Source organism: Myxocyprinus asiaticus, chromosome 42 (assembly GCF_019703515.2).
Source record: "Myxocyprinus asiaticus isolate MX2 ecotype Aquarium Trade chromosome 42, UBuf_Myxa_2, whole genome shotgun sequence".
NCBI classification, from domain to species: Eukaryota; Metazoa; Chordata; class Actinopteri; order Cypriniformes; family Catostomidae; genus Myxocyprinus; species Myxocyprinus asiaticus.
In genome coordinates, this window is record NC_059385.1 from 7129216 (window position 1) to 7151683 (window position 22468).

The following is a 22468-nucleotide window of genomic DNA, read 5'->3' on the forward strand; positions in this document are numbered from 1 at the left end:
CCGGCCTGAGTCGAGTAATGGAGGAGTGTGACGAGAAGGAGGGCAGGGCCTGGCCATGAGGACACACGGCTGGCCCTGAATCAGGCTAATCAGCCAAGAGGGGGATAAACACGAGCCAGAGGCGCCAGTTCAAGAGAGAGAAAGACACACGTAGCCGTGCTGCATGTGTGTCTGTTCGTTTATGTTTTATGTTGTTTTATATTAATTTATATAATTAAACCTTAATGTTGACTGTTCAGCCAGTTCCAGCCTCCTCCTTGCATGTCCTTATACTGTTACAATGTTATAATAAATAATATAAATAATCAGTGTGCGTATATGTTGTATCTAGATATCTGTTAACTTTGTATTTTATGAGAGGTTTAAACACTCATGACTGATTCATTACACATAATTTTATTAATATCTGAATGTTATGAATATGTAAATAGTGGGTGGGTTTAATGCAATATATTCCAACCTCACACTGAATGAGATGAACAGTGTTTTCAGTAGATTTAAAAATCAGAGTCGAGTCAGTCAAGGAAAGTAGAAAGCCAAACTGGAAACTTGAAGACACAGCATCAAAGTGGTCTTTTGATGAAGCACCTGCAGTGAACAACAGGGACAGACTACATATGAAAATATAACTGATAGTGAAAATGTTTAAGAAGGGCATAATGGAGGACGACAGCCAAGACATCCAGTATTGCTTTCCAAACAACAATTTTTCATGTATCAGAGAAGTCAAACCTGAAGTGGAGTACATAGTTTTGTACATTTTCGTTTTTTCACTCTCAGTGTTCACTGTGTTTCTGAACCTGCTGGTGATCATCTCCATCTCTCACTTCAAGAAGCTCCACACTCCAACCAACCTGCTCATTCTCTCTCTGGCTGTTGCTGATCTGATTGTGGGACTGATTGTTATACCACTAATGGGCATCAGATTCATAGAATCATGCTGGTACTTTGGAGAGCCATTTTGTTCTGTGTTTTTATTTCTTGTTTTTATGGTTGTTTCTGCATCTCTTGGTAATTTAGTTTTTATATCTGTAGATCGTTACATTGCTGTGACAGACCCTTTGAGGTACACTGTAAGAGTCACAAATAATAAAGTTATTTTTTGTTTAATTATAAACTGGCTATCTTCAACCACATATTCCGTCATTATCTTATCCAATACTTTGTTCTATCCAGAGACACGAGACAGATGTTACGGAGACTGTACAGTTTCTTTTAATTTTGAATATGTTGTCACAGATCTCATTGTCACTTTAGTTGCCCCCTGTTCTGTAATCATGTCTTTATATGTGAAAATCTTCTGTGTTGCGAAATATCAGGCCAAGGTTGTAAATTCTGTTACTGGAGTCAGCAGGTCACAAAGAAAAGCAGCAAAAACTTTGGGGATTGTGGTAGTGGTTTACTTCATGTGTTGGATACCGTACTACATTGTGATCCTTATTGAAGGAAATGAGTTAACAGAGTCGGTTGAATTTAATATAACATGTTGGATTGTGTACATGAATTCCTGTATGAATCCTCTCATTTATGCACTATTTTATAGATGGTTTAGAAAATCAGCTAAACAAATTCTAACTCTTAAAATATTTAAACCATCATCAGAATACTTAAATCTGTTTCCAGAGGATCAGTGATCAGTTTATAATTAATCTGTTCAAGAAATTATCTATATATTTATTGATGATAATACTGTTTGAGGCACAAACATGTGCCTTTTCATTGTAAGTTTGGCTAAATACCTGTATTTGCCATGTAGTTTTTTTGACAAACAAAGAGCCACCAACAAGGAGTTAAACTATAGTTTACTGTAGTTTTCATTTGCAGTCACTCTTAAAGTGATTTTACTGTTTAACCACTTGGATTCACTGTTGTTACTCAGAGCATATTCTGGTGAATCCATCATTGTCATATCTTTAAAATGTGTTGTCATGATTTGGATTCTGAGCTTAATTATTACAACAAATGCTGGCCTAATGTGCTATCACATTACACAAAGTAATTCCATGTTTATTCTTTGCTGTCTCCCATTAATCTTATTATTATTTATCACCAGAATAATGGCCAATTGTCAGTGCTGTGATCAGGTATTGGAGCTTTTTCAGCCAGTTGCATCCTTAAAAAATTAAAATCTAACTAAAATTAAATCTTAATTTATCACATGATCAATGACTGGTGAGATTTATTTTCAAGACTTTTACCAAACCATGCAAGGGATGATTCCCCCTGTGAAGGAGGCAACATGGGGTTTAAGGAGCACTCAGTAAGTTTTTATTTATGCAGCATGTGCTGGTGTGACGCTCCTGTTCTACCTGCTCTGTACGAGACTCGAACCTCGAGGCGTCTCCTGCATAGGAGGCGGGTGCGCTAACAAGGAGGCTAAGGCTACAGCCCCTAGCGTCAGTCACTAGTGCACCTCTTGAGGTGAGGAGAGTGAGGTTTATACACATTGCACAGCTATCTATTAGCTGGCCACTGTTACACTCTCCCCCCTAAACCTCACTCCCATCCGGGTCCCGGGACCATTGTGACGCTCCTACCCGCTCCGTTTGGGACCCGAACCTGCGTCTCCTGCGTGGGAGACGGGTGCACTAATGAGGAGGTTAAAGGTTACAGCCCCTAGTGTCTGTCGCTAGTGCATCTCTTGAGGTCAGGAGAGTGAGGTTTATACACATTGCACAGTTATCTACTAGCTGGCCACCATTACACTAACCTATATGACAGTGGTCTTTGACGTGATATTGACATCTATTTGGGTGGAAGGAGCATCATGCAAGAGCTAAAGTTTTCAGTTACTGATGCCATTGATGAAATGCCCTGTTTACAGTAAGCCATGTTTAATTTATTCTACAAGTGAAAATGTCCAATTGAGGGGATACAGAGATGAAATTCGCAGTATTCAGGTGGTGATCTTAATATGATCTTAATATGTTGGCCCCCATGAAGCAAACCTTTGACGAGGAGGAGGGGGTGACTGGGCCGTGATGGAGCACGGCCGGTGCTGAATCAGCATATTAGCGGGAGAGCGAGATAAAAGGGGTGGCCGATTGCATCTCTCTCTCTCGAACCGGCGTTTCCGGCCGCCCCTTTATCTCACTCTCCCGCTGATCAGCTGATTCAGCACCGGCTGTGCTCCATCACATCCCGGCCATGCCCTCCTCCTCGTCACAAACCCGCTCCATGTAGAATAAAACACCATCAGCTCATGTAAGTGTCCATCATTTTTAAATATTTAAAAGTACTTGGACTATTAAATTTTTATTTGTTTCACTTAAAAGAAGATTATAATTCTGTAGCATCAGAGTGGGTGGTATATGGGTTGGGCAGTCTGATACAGATACTGCATAAGAGGAACATAATGAGGAGAGCAGAACACATTTATAACAGGAGGAGACTTACTGATGGCCTATCAGACAGAGGATCATGAGACTCAATACTCAGTGCGAGACTCTGCCATTAATTCATCATGTATCAAGGGAAGATATGAATACAGTTTCATGTACACATTTTTATCATGGCTGTCAGCATGCACTGTGTTTCTGAACCTGCTGGTGATCATCTCCATTTCTCACTTTAAGAAGCTCCACACTCCAACCAACCTGCTCATTCTCTGTCTGGCTGTGGCTGACCTGCTTATTTGACTTTTTGTCATGCCCATGGATGGCATCAAGTTGATTGAGACGTGCTAGTACTTAGGAGATGCTGTTGTGGACTGAATCGCTGGTCTGCTTCTCTCAGCATCTTAGTAATTTAGTTTTATTCACTGTTGATCGTTATATGGCTGTGTGTCACCCTGTACTGTGCACACAGAAAATAACCACAACTAAAACTTTAATGAGCATCTGTATTTGCTGATTTTGTTTGTCAGCATTCAATATTAGTTATGTAATTAGTAGCACATACTTAGACATTTCAAATAGAACAGACATGTGTTATGGAGAGTGCTTCTTTTTTTCTCCCCTTTCCTCCCCAATTTGGAATGCCCAATTCCCAATGCGCTCCTCATTGTGGCGTAGTGACTCAGTCCGGGTGGTGGAGGACAAATCTCAGTTGTCTTTGCATCTGAGACCATCAATCTGCAATGTGGCGGCAGGGGCGCGGTCGAGTGTTTGTCCGGAGAGAGAGAGAAAGCGGTAAGGGTGCACACACCTGAGCTTTATAATGCCTAACACCTGTTTCTGATTGCAGTAAGCACTGGGGAGAGCAATAAAAAGGGACCACGCCAGAGGCGAGGGGAAGAGCTACTAGTCAGAGAGAGACTATACAAAACCTGAAGCTAATGAGTGTGATGCTGAAAAGCGATTTTGAGTTTGTTTATTAAAAGCTATATCTTTGAGTTGAAGCCCAAGTTTCCATGTCCTCCTTTCCCTCCCATCACTGAACATTACACTGGTTCCAAAACCTGGGAGAATTGGAGGAAATATGCCGGCATGGAGTCCTCGCAGTTGGTGGAAGTCATCAAGTCCAGAGTGCACCATGCACAACATCAGGTCCTGCTTGAGCTATTCCAGGACCAGTATCGCTGATTCCAGGAGGTGCTCCAAGCTCAAGCAGAGGACCGTCACGTGATCTAGAGCCTACTACACCAGGAGAAAACCGTGCCCCCGGTTGCTCTCATGAAGATGGGGGCAGACGATGATCCCGAGGCCTTCCTAGATCTTTTTGAAAGGGGCTGGCCGCATGCCCAGTGGGTGGCCAGACTCATCCCATTGTTGTCCGGGGAAGCAACTACCGCCTCCGCCTACCGTCTCCTGGTGTATGATGATCTGAGGAAGACCATCATGCAGCTGATCGGTCGCAGCCTGAAGCAATACTGACAACTCTTCTGGTCGATGAAGGTGGATTGGCGCGACTGCCTGTTTGCCTTCACTCAACAGCTCCGGGACCCCTGCCGGAAGTGACAGCTGGCTGAGGACTGCGACGCCGAGGAAGTCATCGATCTTGTGGTGCTGGAGCAGCTTTTCCATCATCTCCCGAAAGTAACAGCGGAGTGGGTCCAGTGCCACCACCCGGCATCACTGGAGGAGGCCGTCCAGCTGGCGGAGGAACATATGTTGGTGTATCAGAGGGCAGAAGATCCCTCCCACTCTCTTTCTCTCTCTCTCCTCCCCCTGTGTCCCCCCTCTCACCTCTCACTCTGTCCCTTCACTGCAGCCCATCCCAGTACCCCAGAGGTGTGGAATCCTGCCACCAAAACCAGCTACATGATCACGGGGGTTTGTCCCACCGCCGGTGACCTCAGTGTCTCATCGCTCTCCCCCTTAGGTGGGACACAGTGCGGCCGGAACGCCTGGGCCAGCCTGCTGGAGTTGCGGGGACCCAGGGCACTTCCGGGACCAATGCTCAGTGATGGAACTGAGAACTGTGGTCCAGGTCCCCGACACTCCACGGGCTGCCCCTGATCAAGCTGGAGTGTACAGAATACCGGTGAGTGTCAAGGGGAGTACACATCAAGCCTTGGTGGATACGGGCTGTAACCAGACCACTATACACCAATGTTTGTTTCAACACGAGGCTTTGGGCACAAGCAAAAGGGTAAGGGTGAGGTGTGTGCATGGGGATATTCACAACTATACTGTAGTGACACTCGTTATTACATTTTGGCGGAAAAAGCATAAAGTGGAGGTGGCGGTTCATTTACGCCTCACCAAGCCACTAATTTTGGGAACTAATTGGCCGGAGATTAAAAGTGTATTAAAGGGAATATGTGTGGATGGGTCCTGCGAGAAAGTTGTTAGATGTGAAATGTGTGATGCCTTGGCAAGGGAGGCAGAGCCGGGGCAGTCCTCATCAGCACCACATCGAGATGACGTAAGGGAGGGGGAAACTTCAGCCCCTCCCGTCCTTTGAGTATTTTCCGTAAGGGATTTCCCTCTAGAGCAGTTGAGAGATGAAACCCTTAGGCATGCCCTTGACTAAGTGAAAGTTATTGATGGTCAACAACCAAACATCGCACTTTCATGTCCCTATTTTGCTATTATAAAAGAGCGGTTGTATCGAGTGACGCAGGATGCTCAGACAAAAGAGGATACAACCCAGCTGTTGATACTGCAGAGCCGTCGGGAAATGTTATTCCAGACGGCTCATTATAATCTGATGTCGGGTCACTTAGGGCAGGAAAAGACACTGAACTGACTAATGGCCCATTTCTATTGGCCAGGAATTCATGGGGATGTTCGCAGCTGGTGTGCGACATGCCGTGAATGTCAGCTGGTGAATCCGCCGGCTAACCCAAGAGCATCATTGCGCCCCCTTCCGTTAATCATTCCGTTAAGAATTGGCATGGACCTCGTCGGGCTATTAGAGCGGACAGCACGTGGACATCGCTTTGTATTGGTTCTGGTGGACTATGCAGTGCAATATCCGGAAGCAGTGCCTCTGTGCAACATCTCAGCACGTAGTGTTGTGGAGGCACTCTTCAGAATAAAAGAAATCCTCACTGATCAAGACACTACATTTATGTCATGAACACTACGCAAACTGTATGAATTATTGGGGATTAAATTGATTCGCACCAGTGTTTACCATTCACAAACAGACAGATTCGTAGAATGATTTAATAAAACCGTGAAAAATATGATTCGTAAGTTCGTGCACGAGGATGCTAGAAATTGGGATAAATGGCTCGAACCCCTGTTATTTGCAGTGCGAGAAGTCCCGCAAGCCTCCACAGGGTTTTCCCCATTTGAACTACTGTATGGGCGGCGGCTGCGCTGCGCCCTTGACATACGGGAAGCTTGGGAGGAGGGACCTTTAAACAGTAAAAATGAAATTAAATATGTTCTTGATCTTAGAGCAAAACTCCACACACTGGGTCAACTAACACATGAGAATTAGCTCCAAGCTCAGGAACGTCAAAGCCAACTGTATAACAGGGGTACTTGGCTATGGGAATTTGCACCGGGAGCTAAAGTGCTCATATTACTCCCCACATCGAGCTCTAAATTACTTGCCAAGTAGCAAGGGCCCTTTGAGGTCACATGATGAGTGGGAGATCTCGATTATGAGGTGAAACGAACAGATAGAGGTGACGCATGTCAAATGTACCATCTCAACCTCCTGAAATTATGGAGGGAGGCGGTCCCTGTGACCTTGGCAACGGTAGTTCCGGAGAGTGCGGAGCTCGGACAGTCACTTGCGGAGACCACCTCTCATCGTTTAAATTCACAGAAGGTTGCCAAATTGCAGAAAGAATTTGCAGACGTGTATTCTTCTCTGCCGGGTCATACAAACCTCATCCAGCACCACATCAAGACGGCGCCTGGGGTAGTCGGATGTCACCAGCCCGCTGACTGATCTCACTGAAAAGGGAGCTCCAGACCCAGTCCAGTGGACGGAGCAGTGTCAACAGGCGTTTACGCAGGTGAAAGGTGGGATATGTGGTGGCAGGGGCATGGTTGAGCATTCGTCTGGAGAGAGAGAAAGTGGTAAGGGTGCACACACCTGAGTGCTATAATGTCTAACACCTGTTTCTGATTGCAGTAAGCACTGGGGAGAGAGATAAAAAGGAACCACACCAGAGACGAGGGGAAGAGCTACCAGTCACAGAGAGACTATACAAAACTTGAAGCTAATGAGTGTGATGCTGAAAAGTGATTTTGAGTTGGTTTATTAAAAGGTTATACCTTTGAATTGAAGCCCAAGTTTCAGTGTCCTCCTTTCCCTCCCATCACTGAACGTAACGTGCATCTTATCACGTGGCTTGTTGAGCGCGTTACCGCGGAGGCTTGTGGAGGCTTCACGCTACCCTCCGCGGCATCCACGCACAACATCACACAATGGAAACATTTTTCCACTCACACACATAATTAACACATCTCTACTTACAGGCACTTTTCCCACTACATTTAAGCAGGCTCGAGTAACTCCGCTGCTGAAGAAACCCGCACTTAATTCCACACAAATAGAACACTACAGACCAGTCTCTCTCATCCCATTCATGGCAAAAACACTTGAAAGGGCAGTTTTCAATCAAATCTCTGCCTATCTCTCACAGAACAAGCTGCTGGATGACAATCAGTCAGGCTTCAAAAGTGGACACTCCACCGAGACTGCCCTGCTGTCTGTCACTGAGTCGCTGAGACGGGCGAAAGCTGAATCCAGATCATCCGCCCTGATTCTGCTGGACCTTTCTGCAGCCTTTGACACAGTCAACCATCAGATCTTACTCTCTACCCTCTCCTCTCTGGGCATCACAGGAACTGTGCTTGACTGGTTTAATTCCTATCTCTCAAGTAGGTCCTTCAAGGTAGCCTGGAGAGGTGATGTATCCAAGCCACATCAGCTACTTACTGGGGTACCTCAGGGATCAGTGCTTGGGCCACTTCTCTTCTCTATATACACAACATCACTGGGACCCATCATTCAGGCACATGGTTTCTCTTACCACTGCTACGCTGATGACTCTACTTGTTTTCCAGCCCAATGACACCAAAGTGACTGCTCAAATTTCTGCCTGCCTGGCGGACATCTCGGCCTGGATGAAGGAGCACCACCTGCAACTCAACCCAGCCAAGACTGAACTCCTTGTCTTTCCAGCCAACCCTGCTGTTGAACACAACATCACCGTGCAGCTGGGTGCAACTATAGTAACGCCTTCCAAATCGGTCAGAAATCTAGGGGTAACCATCGACAACAGACTAAATTTCACAGACCACATCTCAAAGATCGCAAGATCATGTAGATTTACACTCTACAATATCAGGAAGATAAGACCCTTCCTCTCTGAACATGCCACACAACTGCTTGTCCAGTCACTTGCCATAACTAGACTGGACTACTGTAACGCTCTCATTGCAGGCCTCCCTGCATGTGCAATTAGACCCCTGCAAATGATCCAGAATGCAGCAGCACGTCTGGTCTTTAATGAACCAAAGAGAGCATGTTACACCACTCCTTGTCTCTCTCCACTGGCTGCCAGTTGATGCACGTATCAAATTCAAGGCTCTGATGCTGGCATACAGAACAGTCACTGGGTCTGATCCAGCATACCTAAAATCATTTATGCAGAGCTACACGCCCACTAGAAGCCTGCGGTCGGCTAAGGAATGTCGCCTTGTTGTACCAACACAAAGAGGCACCAAAACACTTTCCCGGACTTTCAGCTTTATCGTACCACGTTGGTGGAACGACCTTCCCAACTCCATCCGTGAAGCTGACTCACTCTCTGTCTTCAAAAAATGACTAAAAACACATCTTTTCCATGAGCACTTAACCAGTCATTGAAAAAAAAAAAAAAATCCTGTTGCACTTTATTTTGTTTTGAATACTATTATGATGCTAGTGATACTTTGTAATACAGCACTTTTTCATACCACTGTCTCCTAAGATGATTCACTTATGTTTTCCTCTTTTGTAAGTCCCTTTGGATAAAAGCGTCTGCCAAATGAATAAATGTAAAACTCACCACGTGCCCCACTGAGAGCGAGAACCACATTATAGTGACCACGAGGAGGTTACCCCTCTACCCTCCCTAGCAACTGGGCCAATTTGGTTGCTTAGGACACCTGGCTGGAGTCACTCAGGATGCCCTGGATTCGAACTTGTGACTCCAGGGGTGGTAGTCAGCGTCTTTACTTGCTGAGCTACCCAGGTCCCCCAAGAATGCTTCTTTATGATAGGTTTTTCCTGAAGAGTCACTGATCTGATGTTTTCCTTCCTGTTTCCTTGTTCTGCGATTATAACTTTGTATTTGAGGATTTTCTATGTGGCAGAACAAAAAGTGAAAATTATAAACTCTCTTGTGAAGATTTTTTACAGTGTGTGTGGTGTATAACAGTGTATATTGTCTGTCCTTCTACTCCTACACAAGGACAGGTTTGATGGTAAAACTTACTGCTGCCCTAATATGGCTGCAATAAGTGACTGCATTTTCTTTATGCTGTGTTTATATGTGATACTGCAACCAAGGCCCCAAACTTGTGACCTATGGCAAGAGAAAGATAGATAGAGATGTATTTCCAAACAAGTTGTAATTATTTAATAAAATAACAAATACACTATTTATCAAGTGGAAACACCATGAAACCCTCTCATAACGCACCCATGTACTGACAGAACAAATAATTAGTTGATTACATTTTGCTCTGACAGCTGTCCTAAGAGTATCACACTTTTGTATATGAAAATGAAATTAAATTTCAGCTTTAGAACACCTCAGTCCCCTGTGTTGCTCCTTATGAACTGGCTCAAACTAATATTCTAATATTCTAGATAAAACAGTGACTTTTTGTTTGTGTGAGGCCAATCAAGTTTTTTCTTGAATTAATAATTAATACTAGAATATCCAATACTAGAATATGCAAGGCTTTTACTCCCTAAATTAACTGTGCAGTGTCTCTTTGGTGCCAACTTGTTTGAGAACCGCTCTCTTCCTTTTAAAAACACCAGGAAGGGGCCCCTTTTGCCACATTGAAGGCCTATATGGCCTAATGGAGTACTAATAGGGTGAATAAGGGCAAAGTGGTACATTTTTGGAATTTTTACTTTTCCTTGTACTTTTAATTATTAACCAAATGCCAAATAATCTGATGGTATATCTTTATAGAAAGCTTGGAATGCTTCCTACCTCAGTCAAAATCAAACATTAAGAAATACTAAATACTGTGAAAAAGAACTTTTTGAAAACCCTCTTTTGAACAGATCGCAAATTTTGTTCAGCCAGTACTGGTAAAGTGGGACATTTGCATCGTCAAAGTGGGATATTTAACCAATTTCACACGAGCAAGAGTGCGATATGGCCCTACATCAGCACTGCTGTGATTCGGCCGCAGGCACGAGGCCGCAGGCCGAGTGCCGTAGTAGTAAAAACTGAGTACGGTCATAAAAACGCATTTGTGCATGGAACTACTTTCTTACACGACGGTTCAGAATCTGCCATTGCTGGTTCAAACCAAATGATGCGTCCAAGCCTTCATTAGTAATTCAAAAATATCACTTCAAAAATAGTATCACAGCTTGTGCTGTTTCTAACAAGTTATTGGATAAACATCGATGTGTGTGTGTGTGTGTGTGTGTGTGAGAGAGAGAGAGAGAGAGAGAGAGAGAAAGAGAGATGGAGCATGTGCTATCACCTGTTGCCACACCCAAGCAGAGATGCTGTCAGCTTTCTGAAGTTCAGCTTTCTAAGTGGAAAAATAGCCGTCCATGCAGGGGTATTTCTCCCTATTTCGTGGTAGCCAGTGCACAAAAGTCTTTCACTATAGAATCTGCATTCTCCTCCACCATTTTAAACAGTAATTTCACTCCAATGTGGAAACTCCAGTAAGAGGTATGCGCCTTGTGTTGTGTATTTAATCTGTCTGTTGTGTCTCTCAGCTGTGATGAGCCTTAATGCTGAAGTTGTTCGTTTAAAGCCATTTAAAGCTATTTCCTAGCTTTAGTAGTGTAGTAGTAATACAAGCTATCATGAAGAGCTGTTGTATGTAAACACTGGCTGATGCGGGTTCACTTCACGTTACCTAACTGGCTCATATTACACACAAAAATGATCTTTTGCCACCACCTGCTGGCTAACATATGTAATGTAAAAAAAAAAACAGTTCAGTATTTAAATATAGGATAATTTTGCTCAACAGTGTTAAGGCTGAAAGATTAATATAAAACCTTAGAAAGTATGCACAACATCAACACAAAGGTGCAGGTGCTCAGCTATCCTGATGTAACATCAAATTAGGAACCAAAAAAGTGAATTACTTCCCAAAGATTAGTTTAGGAATTTGTTTAACCATTTAAGGAAGTACATATAGATATAATGAGGATAAAGCTTATCTGTCCAACTTTACCCTTTGTCCCACTTATATTCATCCTAGTACTAATGATACCAAGTACTAGTTCTAACTGGCCTCAACCAAACAGAAGGTCACTGTGTTAACTTGTCATACGATGGCAGGTGTCTTTTTTTTATTTTTTAATTTACTCTCATGTCAGGGAAAATTACCATATGATTCGACTATTTTATGTTCGTGATGAAAATGCAATTAATTCAGCAATCAGTTCAGGGTTTCTTGCAATATTTTCATAGGGAAAAGATGTAATGGCAATGCTAATTGGCTGGTGGCACCAAAAAATACAAATAAAATAAAAACATGCACAGTCCCAAAGCCTTCAAGACTTGCTGCTGTTGCATGTTCTGTGACATCAAACAGCAGGGACAAAAAATTTGGATGTTTAAGCCAGGCTTTTAAGAGACCCCAGAAATTGGTCACTAGTAAACGTCACAGTTACTTGTGTAACCTCCATTCCCTGATGGAGGGAATGAGACGTTGTGTCGATGTAGTGACACTAGGGGTCACTCTTGGGAGCCCGAGACACCTCTGGTCTTTGATAAAAGGCCAATGAAAATTGGCAAGTGGTATTTGCATGCCACTCCCCCGGACATACGGGTATAAAAGGAGCTGGCGTGCAACCACTCATTCAGGTTTTATGCTGAGGAGCCGAGACAAAGTCCGGCAATTTCAGCGGGAAGTTCAGCGTTGTGGCAGGAGGGACACAACGTCTCATTCCCTCCATCAGGGAACGGAGGATACACAAGTAAACATGACGTTCCTTATCTGTCACTCACTCGACGTTGTGTCGATGTAGTGACACTAGGGGTCCCTATACAAAACGCCACAACTGGCTGAACTGTGTTACGTGAATTGGCGGTGTGTGATGGGCAGACAACTGTGTGCCTCGTAGCCAGCACACCAGGCCAACACGTAACCTCCCCCAACAAAGTTATGAGTGTCGAACTGCCCTTTGGGGACAAGTCAACTACCCAAAAGTTAGAGACAGGCTAGCCCAGTCGTGGCCTCTTTTCCCCTTCTTTTTTTCAACTCCCTAAAAAAAAGGGGTAATATCTGACTGGGCCGACCAGGTCTAGTCGGGGGTGTCCCTCCCAAGGGGAGGACACCGCGGAGACCACACCTCGCCCAGAGAGAGGGGGGATATTTAAGTGGAAAATACATCACATGGTCTTGCTGAACTATGTGGGAAGTATGTCATGTGGAGAAGTCTCATGGTAGGTCCTACCCAATGGGGGAGGAGTTACTACAAACATGGAGACTGTGGCAGAGGGGCCTCTGCCCAAGGAAGACGCAGTTTGCCAACAGGGAAACGAATTAGCAGAAGATATACATCGCATGGGGTTACCTACAGGGAACCGCCACATGTGGAGCACCTACCACAGAACAGGGCTTTTAGTTAGCATGTGTACTGGGCTGGCAGCAAGTCTCTCCGAAAACTCGACTGCCACAGGGCTCGGAAGAAGTCAACCAGGGAACATAGTTTGTGAACACTACTGGGAGTTAATGGCGCACGTCTTCAGCTCAGAGGAGGTGAAAGGCACTATGTGCAAGCGATACACCCTGCTGGCTATCCCGGGCTTATCCACTTGTATTGCGTGCCACTCCCCAGGACGAAACTGGTTGCACCCGGAGGTTGTAGAACCTCGCAAAGGTGTTGGGTGTTGCCCAGCCCACTGCTCTGCAAATGTCTGTTAGAGAGGCACCCCTGGCCAGGGCCCAGGAGGCCACTACACCCCTGGTAGAATGGGCTCGTAGCCCTACCAGGGGCGGCACATCCTGGGTGTGATATGCCATAGCTATGGCATCAATGAGCCAGTGGGTGATCCTCTGCTTGGAGACAGCGCTTCCTTTCCGCTGTGCACCAAAGCAGACAAAGAGCTGCTCAGAGATCCTAAAGCTCTGAGTGCGATGCAAATAGATGCGTAAAGCGTGCACCGGACACAGCAACGACAGGGCTGGGTCTGCCTCCTCCTGGGGCAGCGCTCGCAGGTTCACCACCTGGTCCCTAAAAGGGGTCATGGGAACCTTGAGCACATAACCTGGTCAGGGTCTCAAGATCACGTGAGAGTAGCCCGGACCGAATTCCAGACATGTTTCGCTGACAGAGAACTCTTGCAGGTCTCCTACCCTCTTAATGGAAGTGAGCGCAGTCAGGAGGGCAGTCTTCAAGGAGAGTGCCTTAAGCTCAGCTGACTGAAAAGGCTCAAAGGGGGCTCTCTGTAGACCCTGAAGAACTACAGAGAGGTCCCATGAGGGAACGAGGCACGGTCTGGAGGGGTTCAGCCTCCTGGCGCCTCTCAGTGGTGTGCTGATATAGTGGCTACGTACACCTTCAAGGTGGAAGGGGACAGCCACCCTTCCAACCTCTCCTGCTGGAAGGAAAGCACCGATCCGACTGTGCATCTCTGTGGGTCTTCCCGTCGGGAAGAACACCACTTAGCAAACAGATGCCACTTAAAGGCATACAGGCGCCTCGTAGAGGGGGCCCTAGCCTGAGTGATCATGTCTACCACCACTTAAGTCTTCCACATCCTGTCCAGGGGCCAGACATGGAGATTCCAGAGGTCTAGTCACAGGTGCCAGATGGTACCCTGTCCCTGAGAAAGAAGGTCCTTCCTCAGGGGAATTCGCCAGGGGGGTGGGCTGTTGCGAGGAGCATGAGGTCCGAGAACCACATCTGGGTGGGCCAGTAGGGTGCTACCAGGATGACCTGCTCCTCGTCCTCCCTGACCTTGCACAGAGTCTGTGCAAGTAGGCTCACAAGGGGAAACGCATATTTGCGCAGGCCAGGGGGCTAGCTGTGTGCCAGCACATCTATACCGAGAGGTACCTCGGTCAGGGCGTACCAGAATGGTCATTGGGAGGATTCTTGGGAGGTGAACAGGTCTACCTGTGCCTGTCCGAATTGACTCCAGATCAGCTGGACCACTTGAGGGTGGAGTCTCCACTCTCCCCTGAGTGTAACCTGCAGTGTTGAGGTCGCCCGGGATGTAAGTGGCTCGCAACGACTTGAAGTGCTGCTGACTCCAAAGGAGGAGACAGCGGGCGAGATGTGACATACAATGAGAGCGCAGACCACCTTGGCGGTTGACATATGCTACCGTTGAACTAACACGTGCTTGCCCTGGATCAAAGGCCGGAACCTCCACAGTGCGAGCAGAATTGCCAGCAACTTGAGGCAGTTGATGTGCCAATGCAGCCACGGGCCCGTCCACAAGGCAGCGGCTGCATGCCCATTGCAAACGGCACCCCAGCCCATCTTGGAGGCATCTGTTGTGACCACGATGCGCCTGGAGACCTGCTCTAGGGGAATGCCTGCCTGTAGAAATGTGAGGTCGGTCCAAGGGTTGAAGAGGCGGTGACAGACCGGCGTGATGACCACGCAATGTGTCCCGTGGTGCCGTGCCCATCTTGGGACTTGAGTCTGAAGCCAGTGCTGAAGCGGCCACACCATGTCGTGGCCGTGCTGAGTCTAGGGACATCAAAGCACTTACCTGGCTCCTTGTGACCACCCCAGTAACAGCCTGGGATGGGGGAGGAAGAGGCCTGTCCTTGCAACCCATGGAGACTGTCACAAAGGGGGCGGATCTGTGCCACAGCTGGGCGCGCAGGGGTGGGGAGACCGCTGCTGGAGCGCCAATCCTGCAAGGATAAAAAGGTGGATGGTGGTCGTGATGACCAGCTCCAAAGCAGTGGGTTTTGTCGACCCTGGGTCGCCCGTCTAAGGGGCGCTATGAAGCCTTTCGTGGGTTCTTGGCGGCCGGCCGTGAGACAGGTGGCGTCTGCTTCCTGCGGTGGGCTCCACACCGGGCCGAAGGGGCGGGCTGTGGCAGAGCCGGTGCAGTCACCGCAGGGGGACGCCCTTGGCGACAAGCAGGCGGGGTGCGGGATCTTGAGCCGCGCCGGGGCAGGATATGCCGGATAGCCTCCGTCTGCTGCTTCACCGTCAAGAACTGCTGGGCAAAGTCCTCGACGGTGTCGCTGAATTGGCCAGCCTGGGACGTAGGGGCAGCAAGGAACCGTGTCTTGTCGGCCTCACCCATCTCAACAAGGTTGAGCCAAAGGCTCATATAGCCCCTGGCCGCCCCGCCATCGAGGGCAGTGAGGGCGGGGGAGCTGAGAAATTGGGACCGGGCAGTAAAAGGTGCCTCCCACGATTTTGGCAGCTCCTCGTGCACTTCCGGGAAGAAAGGCACTGGAGCGGGGCGTGGTTGCTTTAAGTGGCGCCGCGAGGGTTCGGGGGAGAGCAGAGGGTTCCACTCTAGCCCGACCCTCGCGGCCGCCCGGGAAAGCATGTCCGTCATTTCCGCATCAGCCTGTGACTGGGCAATCATCCCCAAAGGGGGAAGCCCAGCTGAGGCTTATGCGTCCGACTGGACAAGCCCGCACTCCGATGCTGCGCTCAAGAGCTCATCAGCTTCGCGGATGCTGTCTCCACGTGGGTCGTGCCCAGACACGAAAGACAACGATCGTGACCGTCTGAAGTTGAGAGGTAAAGACCGCAACCAGGAATAACACACAAATGGAAAGGCATCTTTAAAAAGATGTGTCTTTAAAAAGACATTCCGTGTGTGCCGCTCTTTTAGAGAAATATACTCTTTTAGGAAAATATACTCTCTTTTTTCTGCCAAAGTGCCCAGTGACGTTCTCTGCAGTGCACAAGTGCAGAGGAGGGAGAAGCCGCTGAAATGCGCTGTCAGATCCAGCAGAGGTGAATGAACAGTCAGCTCAGTAAACATTAACCGTTCAGCTCCGAAGAGAAAATCTGAATGAGTGGTTGCACGCCAGCTCCTTTTATACCCGTATGTCCGGGGGAGTGGCATGCAAATACCACTCGCCAAATTTCATTGGCCTTTTATCAAAGACCAGAGGTGTCTCGGGCTCCCAAGAGTGACCCTTAGTGTCACTACATTGACACAATGTCGAGTGAGTGACAGATAGGGAACACATTCTTTAAAAAAAAAAAAAATGTAAATGGTGTTTTCATCTTAGTAAAATAATTTTCTAAATTTACAAAAACAGTTAAAAAGACATGCGCAAATGTATACTTTCCTTTAAATGTTAACCCAGATAATAGGTTTTCATTGCACAGTTTATTTTTTTTATTATTTATTTATTTATTTTTTTAGTGTCTTTATGTACTAAGTACTGTTCCTTACATAGGACATTAGGTAAAATATGGATCATAAATAATAATTAATGCACCAAACACAATAACGATGTAAAAATATATATATGCTGAATATTCTTTGGGTCTCAGAATGATTTTGGCATTTGGAGCCAGAGACCTGTAATATTCTGTGTGTTTTGGCATAAACTGTAATAGAGAAACAATTTGGAGCAGTAATATTGGACACTTGCACAAGACATTTCATTCACTGGTAACAGAAAAAAGCATAATTAAAAAAGAAATAATTATTGTAGTTGCTCAGTCACACTTACAGTAGATCCTTGTGCTGTTTGTTAGAAAAACACTCCACCTCTTCTGCTCCCTAGAACTTGCTACAGCAGTCACTTAGTTGTCTCTTTGTCAGCATGCCACATAATAGTAGACTAATTATTGGGAAAAGGAGGCATGCAAAGCTTAATAATAGCTTTTATTATAGATATCTTCAAGCACCACATTTACTTATGCACAATTGTTTTTGCTGAAGTATTACAGTATATTGTCTTTAAAGGTTTTATCATACAGCTCTTATTGGTATTGTAACTGATAGAAAAAGTTTAGGATTGTTACACCCCATTTTTAGGGGTTTCGGTGCAACATTAAAATAATAGTAATAATAGTGACTAATGACTAGATTTAAACAGGCAGATATTTTTGTAATTGATTTATTTTTAAAACAGTAGCAATTGACTTCCGGACCAGGCCATGCCAAAATAACAAACATAAAGCAAAATGCATCACCAAATCAGAAATCTTACAGTTTTTTACCTGTTATTCTTTTCTTTTCTTTTTTATTTACTTGCTCAAACTTACAGTAAGTACTCTCGTCTCCCACCTATTTTGTCTCCCATCTTGTTGCAGTTTAAAAGTAGCTTAGCAAAATCTTTGTCATGGCTTTGGAGTTACAGATAATCACTGATCATGTACCTCTGGAAACAGACTTAAATATTGAGATGATGGTTCAAATATTTTCAGAGACAGAATGTGTTTAGCTGATATTCTGAACCATTGATAAAACAATGCGTAGATAAGGGGATTCATACAGGAATTCATGTACATAATCCAACACATAACGTTCATTATAGCTGATTCATTTGAGTCAAACCCTGGAACAAGAGAGACTATGTAATATGGGATCCAACACAAAAGATATACTGTAATCACAATCCCTAATGTTTTTGCTGCCTTTTTTTCTGACCTGCTGACATTTTTGACAGAGTTTATAAGCCGAGCTTGATATTTTGCTACACAGAAAATCTTCCCATATAAAGATATGATTACAGAACAAGGGACCAATAAAGAAACAATTAGGTCTGTTATAACATATTCAAATTTGACAGTAACAATACAGTCCCCGTAACAGATGCTTTGGTGGTCTGAATAGAAGATAGCATCATATAGCATAATAACAGAATAAATGCTAGAACATAGCCAGTTAATAATGATACAAAAAACAGCTTTTTTGGTCGTGACTTTTGTTGAATATTGCATAGGATCTTTCACAGCAATATAACGATCTATAGATATGAAAACTAAATTACCAAGAGATGCTGAAACAACAGTATAAAGAATAAATGGAAATAAGGAGCAAAATGTCTCTCCAAAGAACCAACAAGTCTCAATATATCTGATGCCCATTAGTGGTATTACAATCAGTCCCACGATTAAGTCAGCCACAGCCAGAGAGAGAATGAGCAGGTTGGTTGGAGTGTGGAGCTGCTTGAAGTGAGAGATGGAGATGATCACCAGCAGGTTCAGAAACACGGTAAAAACAGATGCGAAAGAAATGAAGATATACAAAACAAAGTATTCCACTCGAGGCTTGATTTCTTTGATGCACGACGAGTTGTTGTTTGGAAAGCAGTAATCAATTCCTTGATTGTCTGCATCTGTCATTCCCCTGTTAAACATTATAATTATCGGAAAGTCTTCAAAATAAGATAAGAGTCATCAGAAGAACATTTTAAAGCCTGTTGTTGTAGATGTTCAAGCTTGTTGTGTCTGCTCATAACTGGCAGAATTGTAGATTCATTTATATTAAGGAAAACTGCCATTACCTAGAAGGTTTAACGTTGGAGCATTAGACCTGCCCATAAACTAAATATTCATAAGCATAGAAAGGCTGATTGTATAGTGTATGATATTTAAAGTTAAAAATGGTGAAAAGTTAAATGGCAGAATCTTATGCTTTCATTTCCAATACACTAGGAATGGGCATTATTGAGTAATTTTGTAGTGGACAACTCTAACACACACACACACACACACACACACAAAGAGTAATCTATTACTCATAAACAAAATGTAAGTTAAAAATAACAAGTGACACATATGTGAAATTAAAATTTTGTTTTATTCACAAACGTTACCAAGAACGATTTCAAGATAATCTAACTTCTACAAACTACTGTATGTTTTCCTTTTAGGAAAAAATCAAAAACCTATATTTGTCAATGTGCATTAACAAATATAGAACAAAAAATAGCAAAACAACTGAACTTACCCAGAGCTTACATAGAAACCAATACTGATGGCATTAAGGTAATGCACATGTATAAACTCTGTCTACATTAAGATTATAACATTTTCATCATTTCACATGTTATTATTCAGAAGAACAAGTGGTGAAAGTTGGCTTTTTATAAATTACACTCTGTGTTTTAAAGCACATAAACACATACTGGTCTGAAAAGCTTCCAATTTTCTCGTACCGCTTCATAATTTCTTTCCACCATAAAAGAAGATCCTTGTCTGCTTTCACCTTAACATACATACTCCTCTCAAGGTCCAGTTCTTGATTCAGAGTAATATAGGGCTCTATTTTCAAGAGTGCGCAAAGTGCAGCGCTACTGTCAATGACCGTGCTCAATGTCTAATCACAATTTTCGTGCCAGCGCAAAGCGCAAGTGGCTGTTGGTGGGAGTGTTTGCGTTATTATGGGTGTATGCGTGCAAAGTGTGGGTGTATTGTATGTTCATGAAGTGGCACAAAGCGCAATTTGCTATTTTCCTGAGAAATAGGTCATTGCGCTAAGACGTTTGAAGACCACGTCTTAACTCTGTGCAAAATGTAAACTCAGTTCATGCATTTGAAGGTGGTAATAAAGTTCATGTTCAAACTCTGAAAATATAGTGGAACATAAAATTATGTCCATGACGATCAGAGTTGTAGCCTTCTTATATGAAACAGAAATGTATGACATTTGTATTAAATTATCTATAGGTCCAGGGTTGGGCGGATAACTTTAAGAAAGTATTCTGGGCTGAATACTGAATACTCTCTCAGTAAAGTATTCCGAATACAACAAATAAAAAGTAACATATTCAGAATACAAGAATACTTTCAGAATACATATTTATAAAGGCAAGGCACAGTTGGAGGAATTACGTGTGATATGTCATTATTATCTTATCTGAGGTGCTACACCTCCACTTTTAACTAATCTAAGTGAATCTAAATAGCTTGTTTCTTTAAATTATATGTGGAGTTGGACACTTATGTTTTTCTTTATAGAAGGCAGAAGACAAACAGAAGGCAGTTTGTGGTCAACTACAATATTTAAAATGATATTTAAAAATTTTTCTTAACCCATTATTTGATTGGACTGACAAAGAATAATACATTTTGACAAAAAATTAGATAAGAAATTCAAATCAACCGTATTAATTTTCGAGATGCCATAAAGTAGTGAGGTCATGTGACAACAATGTAGTATATTAATCATTTTTAACTAGGCTTGCTTACATATTTCCATATTTAGGCCGATTTATTCATTTACTTTTCTATCTCTTTTATTACCAACCCTTTTATTTTGGGTGCTTTTGATTCTTTTACCCATCCTTTGTTTTTTTTTTTTTTTTTTTATTGTTTTATATATATATATATATATTGTGCATCACTTCCTATTAGATGTTTTGTTTTTTTAAGTGAAAAAGAATAATAATATGCCTGTATGTTACAATATGTGTAACACTGAACCAGCCCCATATGTCTATTAGCCACAAATTTTACGGTAGTTATTTACAGTCTTATTTGGACTCTGATCTACATCAAGTCCTTTTCCCTCTTTCAGTCTTTTCAGTAGGCCTACGTTCTCTATGTTTATTTTTTACCTATTCATAGTAGCCTATTATTGTCATTAATAACTGCCATTTTTCAACTGTTCTGCAAGTTTTTGATGTGAATGTGACTCACCAAATGCTTATCGTGATCGTGAGTAGTCCATCTTTACTCTGCCTTTACACAGAAGCCGAATCTGCAGCTGCTGCATAAATGTAATTACACAGCAACAATTGCGGGTAACAGTGTATCATGTGCATGAATGCACACTGATTGTTAAAGCTACACTATGTAACTTTTTTTTTTTTGTTAAAAAAATAACAAAATGTTATTAAGGAGAGAGTGCAAAAAAAATCCATCTTCTAAACCATATCTTTACCCAAATTCACTTTGATAAACCTAGAATAATTATTTATATTTTAGAGCTGTTGGGACAGATTTCACGGGAAATTGCATACATACGCATACATGTGTTCACGTGTTCACGTCATATCCGTACACAGAGAAAATAAGCTCTGGCTAGTGTGTGTATGGTGTGGGAGTAGCGTGAAGCTGAAAGTTTGTTGTCACAAGGAATGAGAAAAACTGACCATGGATCATTCAAAACAGCAAACCTCCGGGGCATCACCAGTTGTAAAAACAAAGAAACACCGAACAGAGCAGAGTCTACAAGCAAAAAGGGAAAGCAACAGAGTCCATAATAAAACCCGAATCAACATCGGCTTGTTAATGTTAATGTAGGGTGACCAGACGTCCTCATTTTCCGGGGACAGTCCCGGTTTTTGATGGTCTGTCCCAACTGGAACTGTCCCCAGAAATGTTCCTGTTTTTACTGCACTTTCAAAACAGTCCGCAAAGTGAAAATACATGGCAATAAAGCCCCTACTGAAGCCTACCGGCAACAAGGTTAATCGTGTGCTGTTTTTTTTTACCAACAGAGGGGACTGCTCGCTATAGCAGCTTTAAGTCATTCATCTTCCTTTACTGATTACTTGTTCGTGCCAGTTTTGCTATTAAGAACTGGACCAGGAAGCAAGTGCAATTGAAAAGAATCATTCAAAGAATTCAAAAAGAATCATATCAGCTTCGAGGTGAGGCACATACTAGCTATGTTATAAAGAATTTATATTGTTATGTATTATATAAAGTGTATGCATTTAAAATATGAATACGACATTAATAACATGGAAAAATAAATTAAATGTATAACAAAGTATCTGCAAAGAACAACAATAATGTAAGTAAACACATCACAGCATAGATTACATTGCGCCTTGTTGGGAAACAAGTGACTAAAATGAAGCATCATGATGCATAAGAGTTGATCAAAATAAAATATATTTAAGAAAAATAGGTCCATAGGAGATACCATACCATCGATGCGCGAGGTCAATGAAGGCTATCCCATCTGGTCCGAACTGACAGAAGGTCTACTATGGCATAAGTCACAGAAAATTTT

The 22468-nt window shown here is 43.6% G+C and overlaps 2 protein-coding genes and 1 pseudogene across 2 annotated transcripts; 2 read left to right on the forward strand and 1 right to left on the reverse strand.

The window, feature by feature from the left end:
* The first annotated feature begins 641 nt into the window (after window positions 1-641).
* LOC127432229 (trace amine-associated receptor 13c-like) lies at window positions 642-1634 on the forward strand. The gene has a single exon (XM_051683143.1). It carries the CDS (start codon window positions 642-644, stop codon window positions 1632-1634), a length of 993 nt encoding a protein of 330 aa, XP_051539103.1.
* A 1734-nt stretch (window positions 1635-3368) lies between these two features.
* On the forward strand, window positions 3369-4523 carry LOC127432267 (trace amine-associated receptor 13c-like; annotated as a pseudogene).
* A 13339-nt stretch (window positions 4524-17862) lies between these two features.
* On the reverse strand, window positions 17863-18861 carry LOC127432268 (trace amine-associated receptor 6-like). The gene has a single exon (XM_051683174.1). It carries the CDS (start codon window positions 18859-18861, stop codon window positions 17863-17865), a length of 999 nt encoding a protein of 332 aa, XP_051539134.1.
* Between the last annotated feature and the right edge of the window lie 3607 nt (window positions 18862-22468).

Bases quoted from the DNA above. Each gene is read 5' to 3' on its own strand.
- LOC127432229 (XM_051683143.1), top strand. From the start codon at position 642: ATGTTTAAGAAGGGCATAATGGAGGACGACAGCCAAGACATCCAGTAT.
- LOC127432268 (XM_051683174.1), bottom strand. From the start codon at position 18,861: ATGTTTAACAGGGGAATGACAGATGCAGACAATCAAGGAATTGATTAC.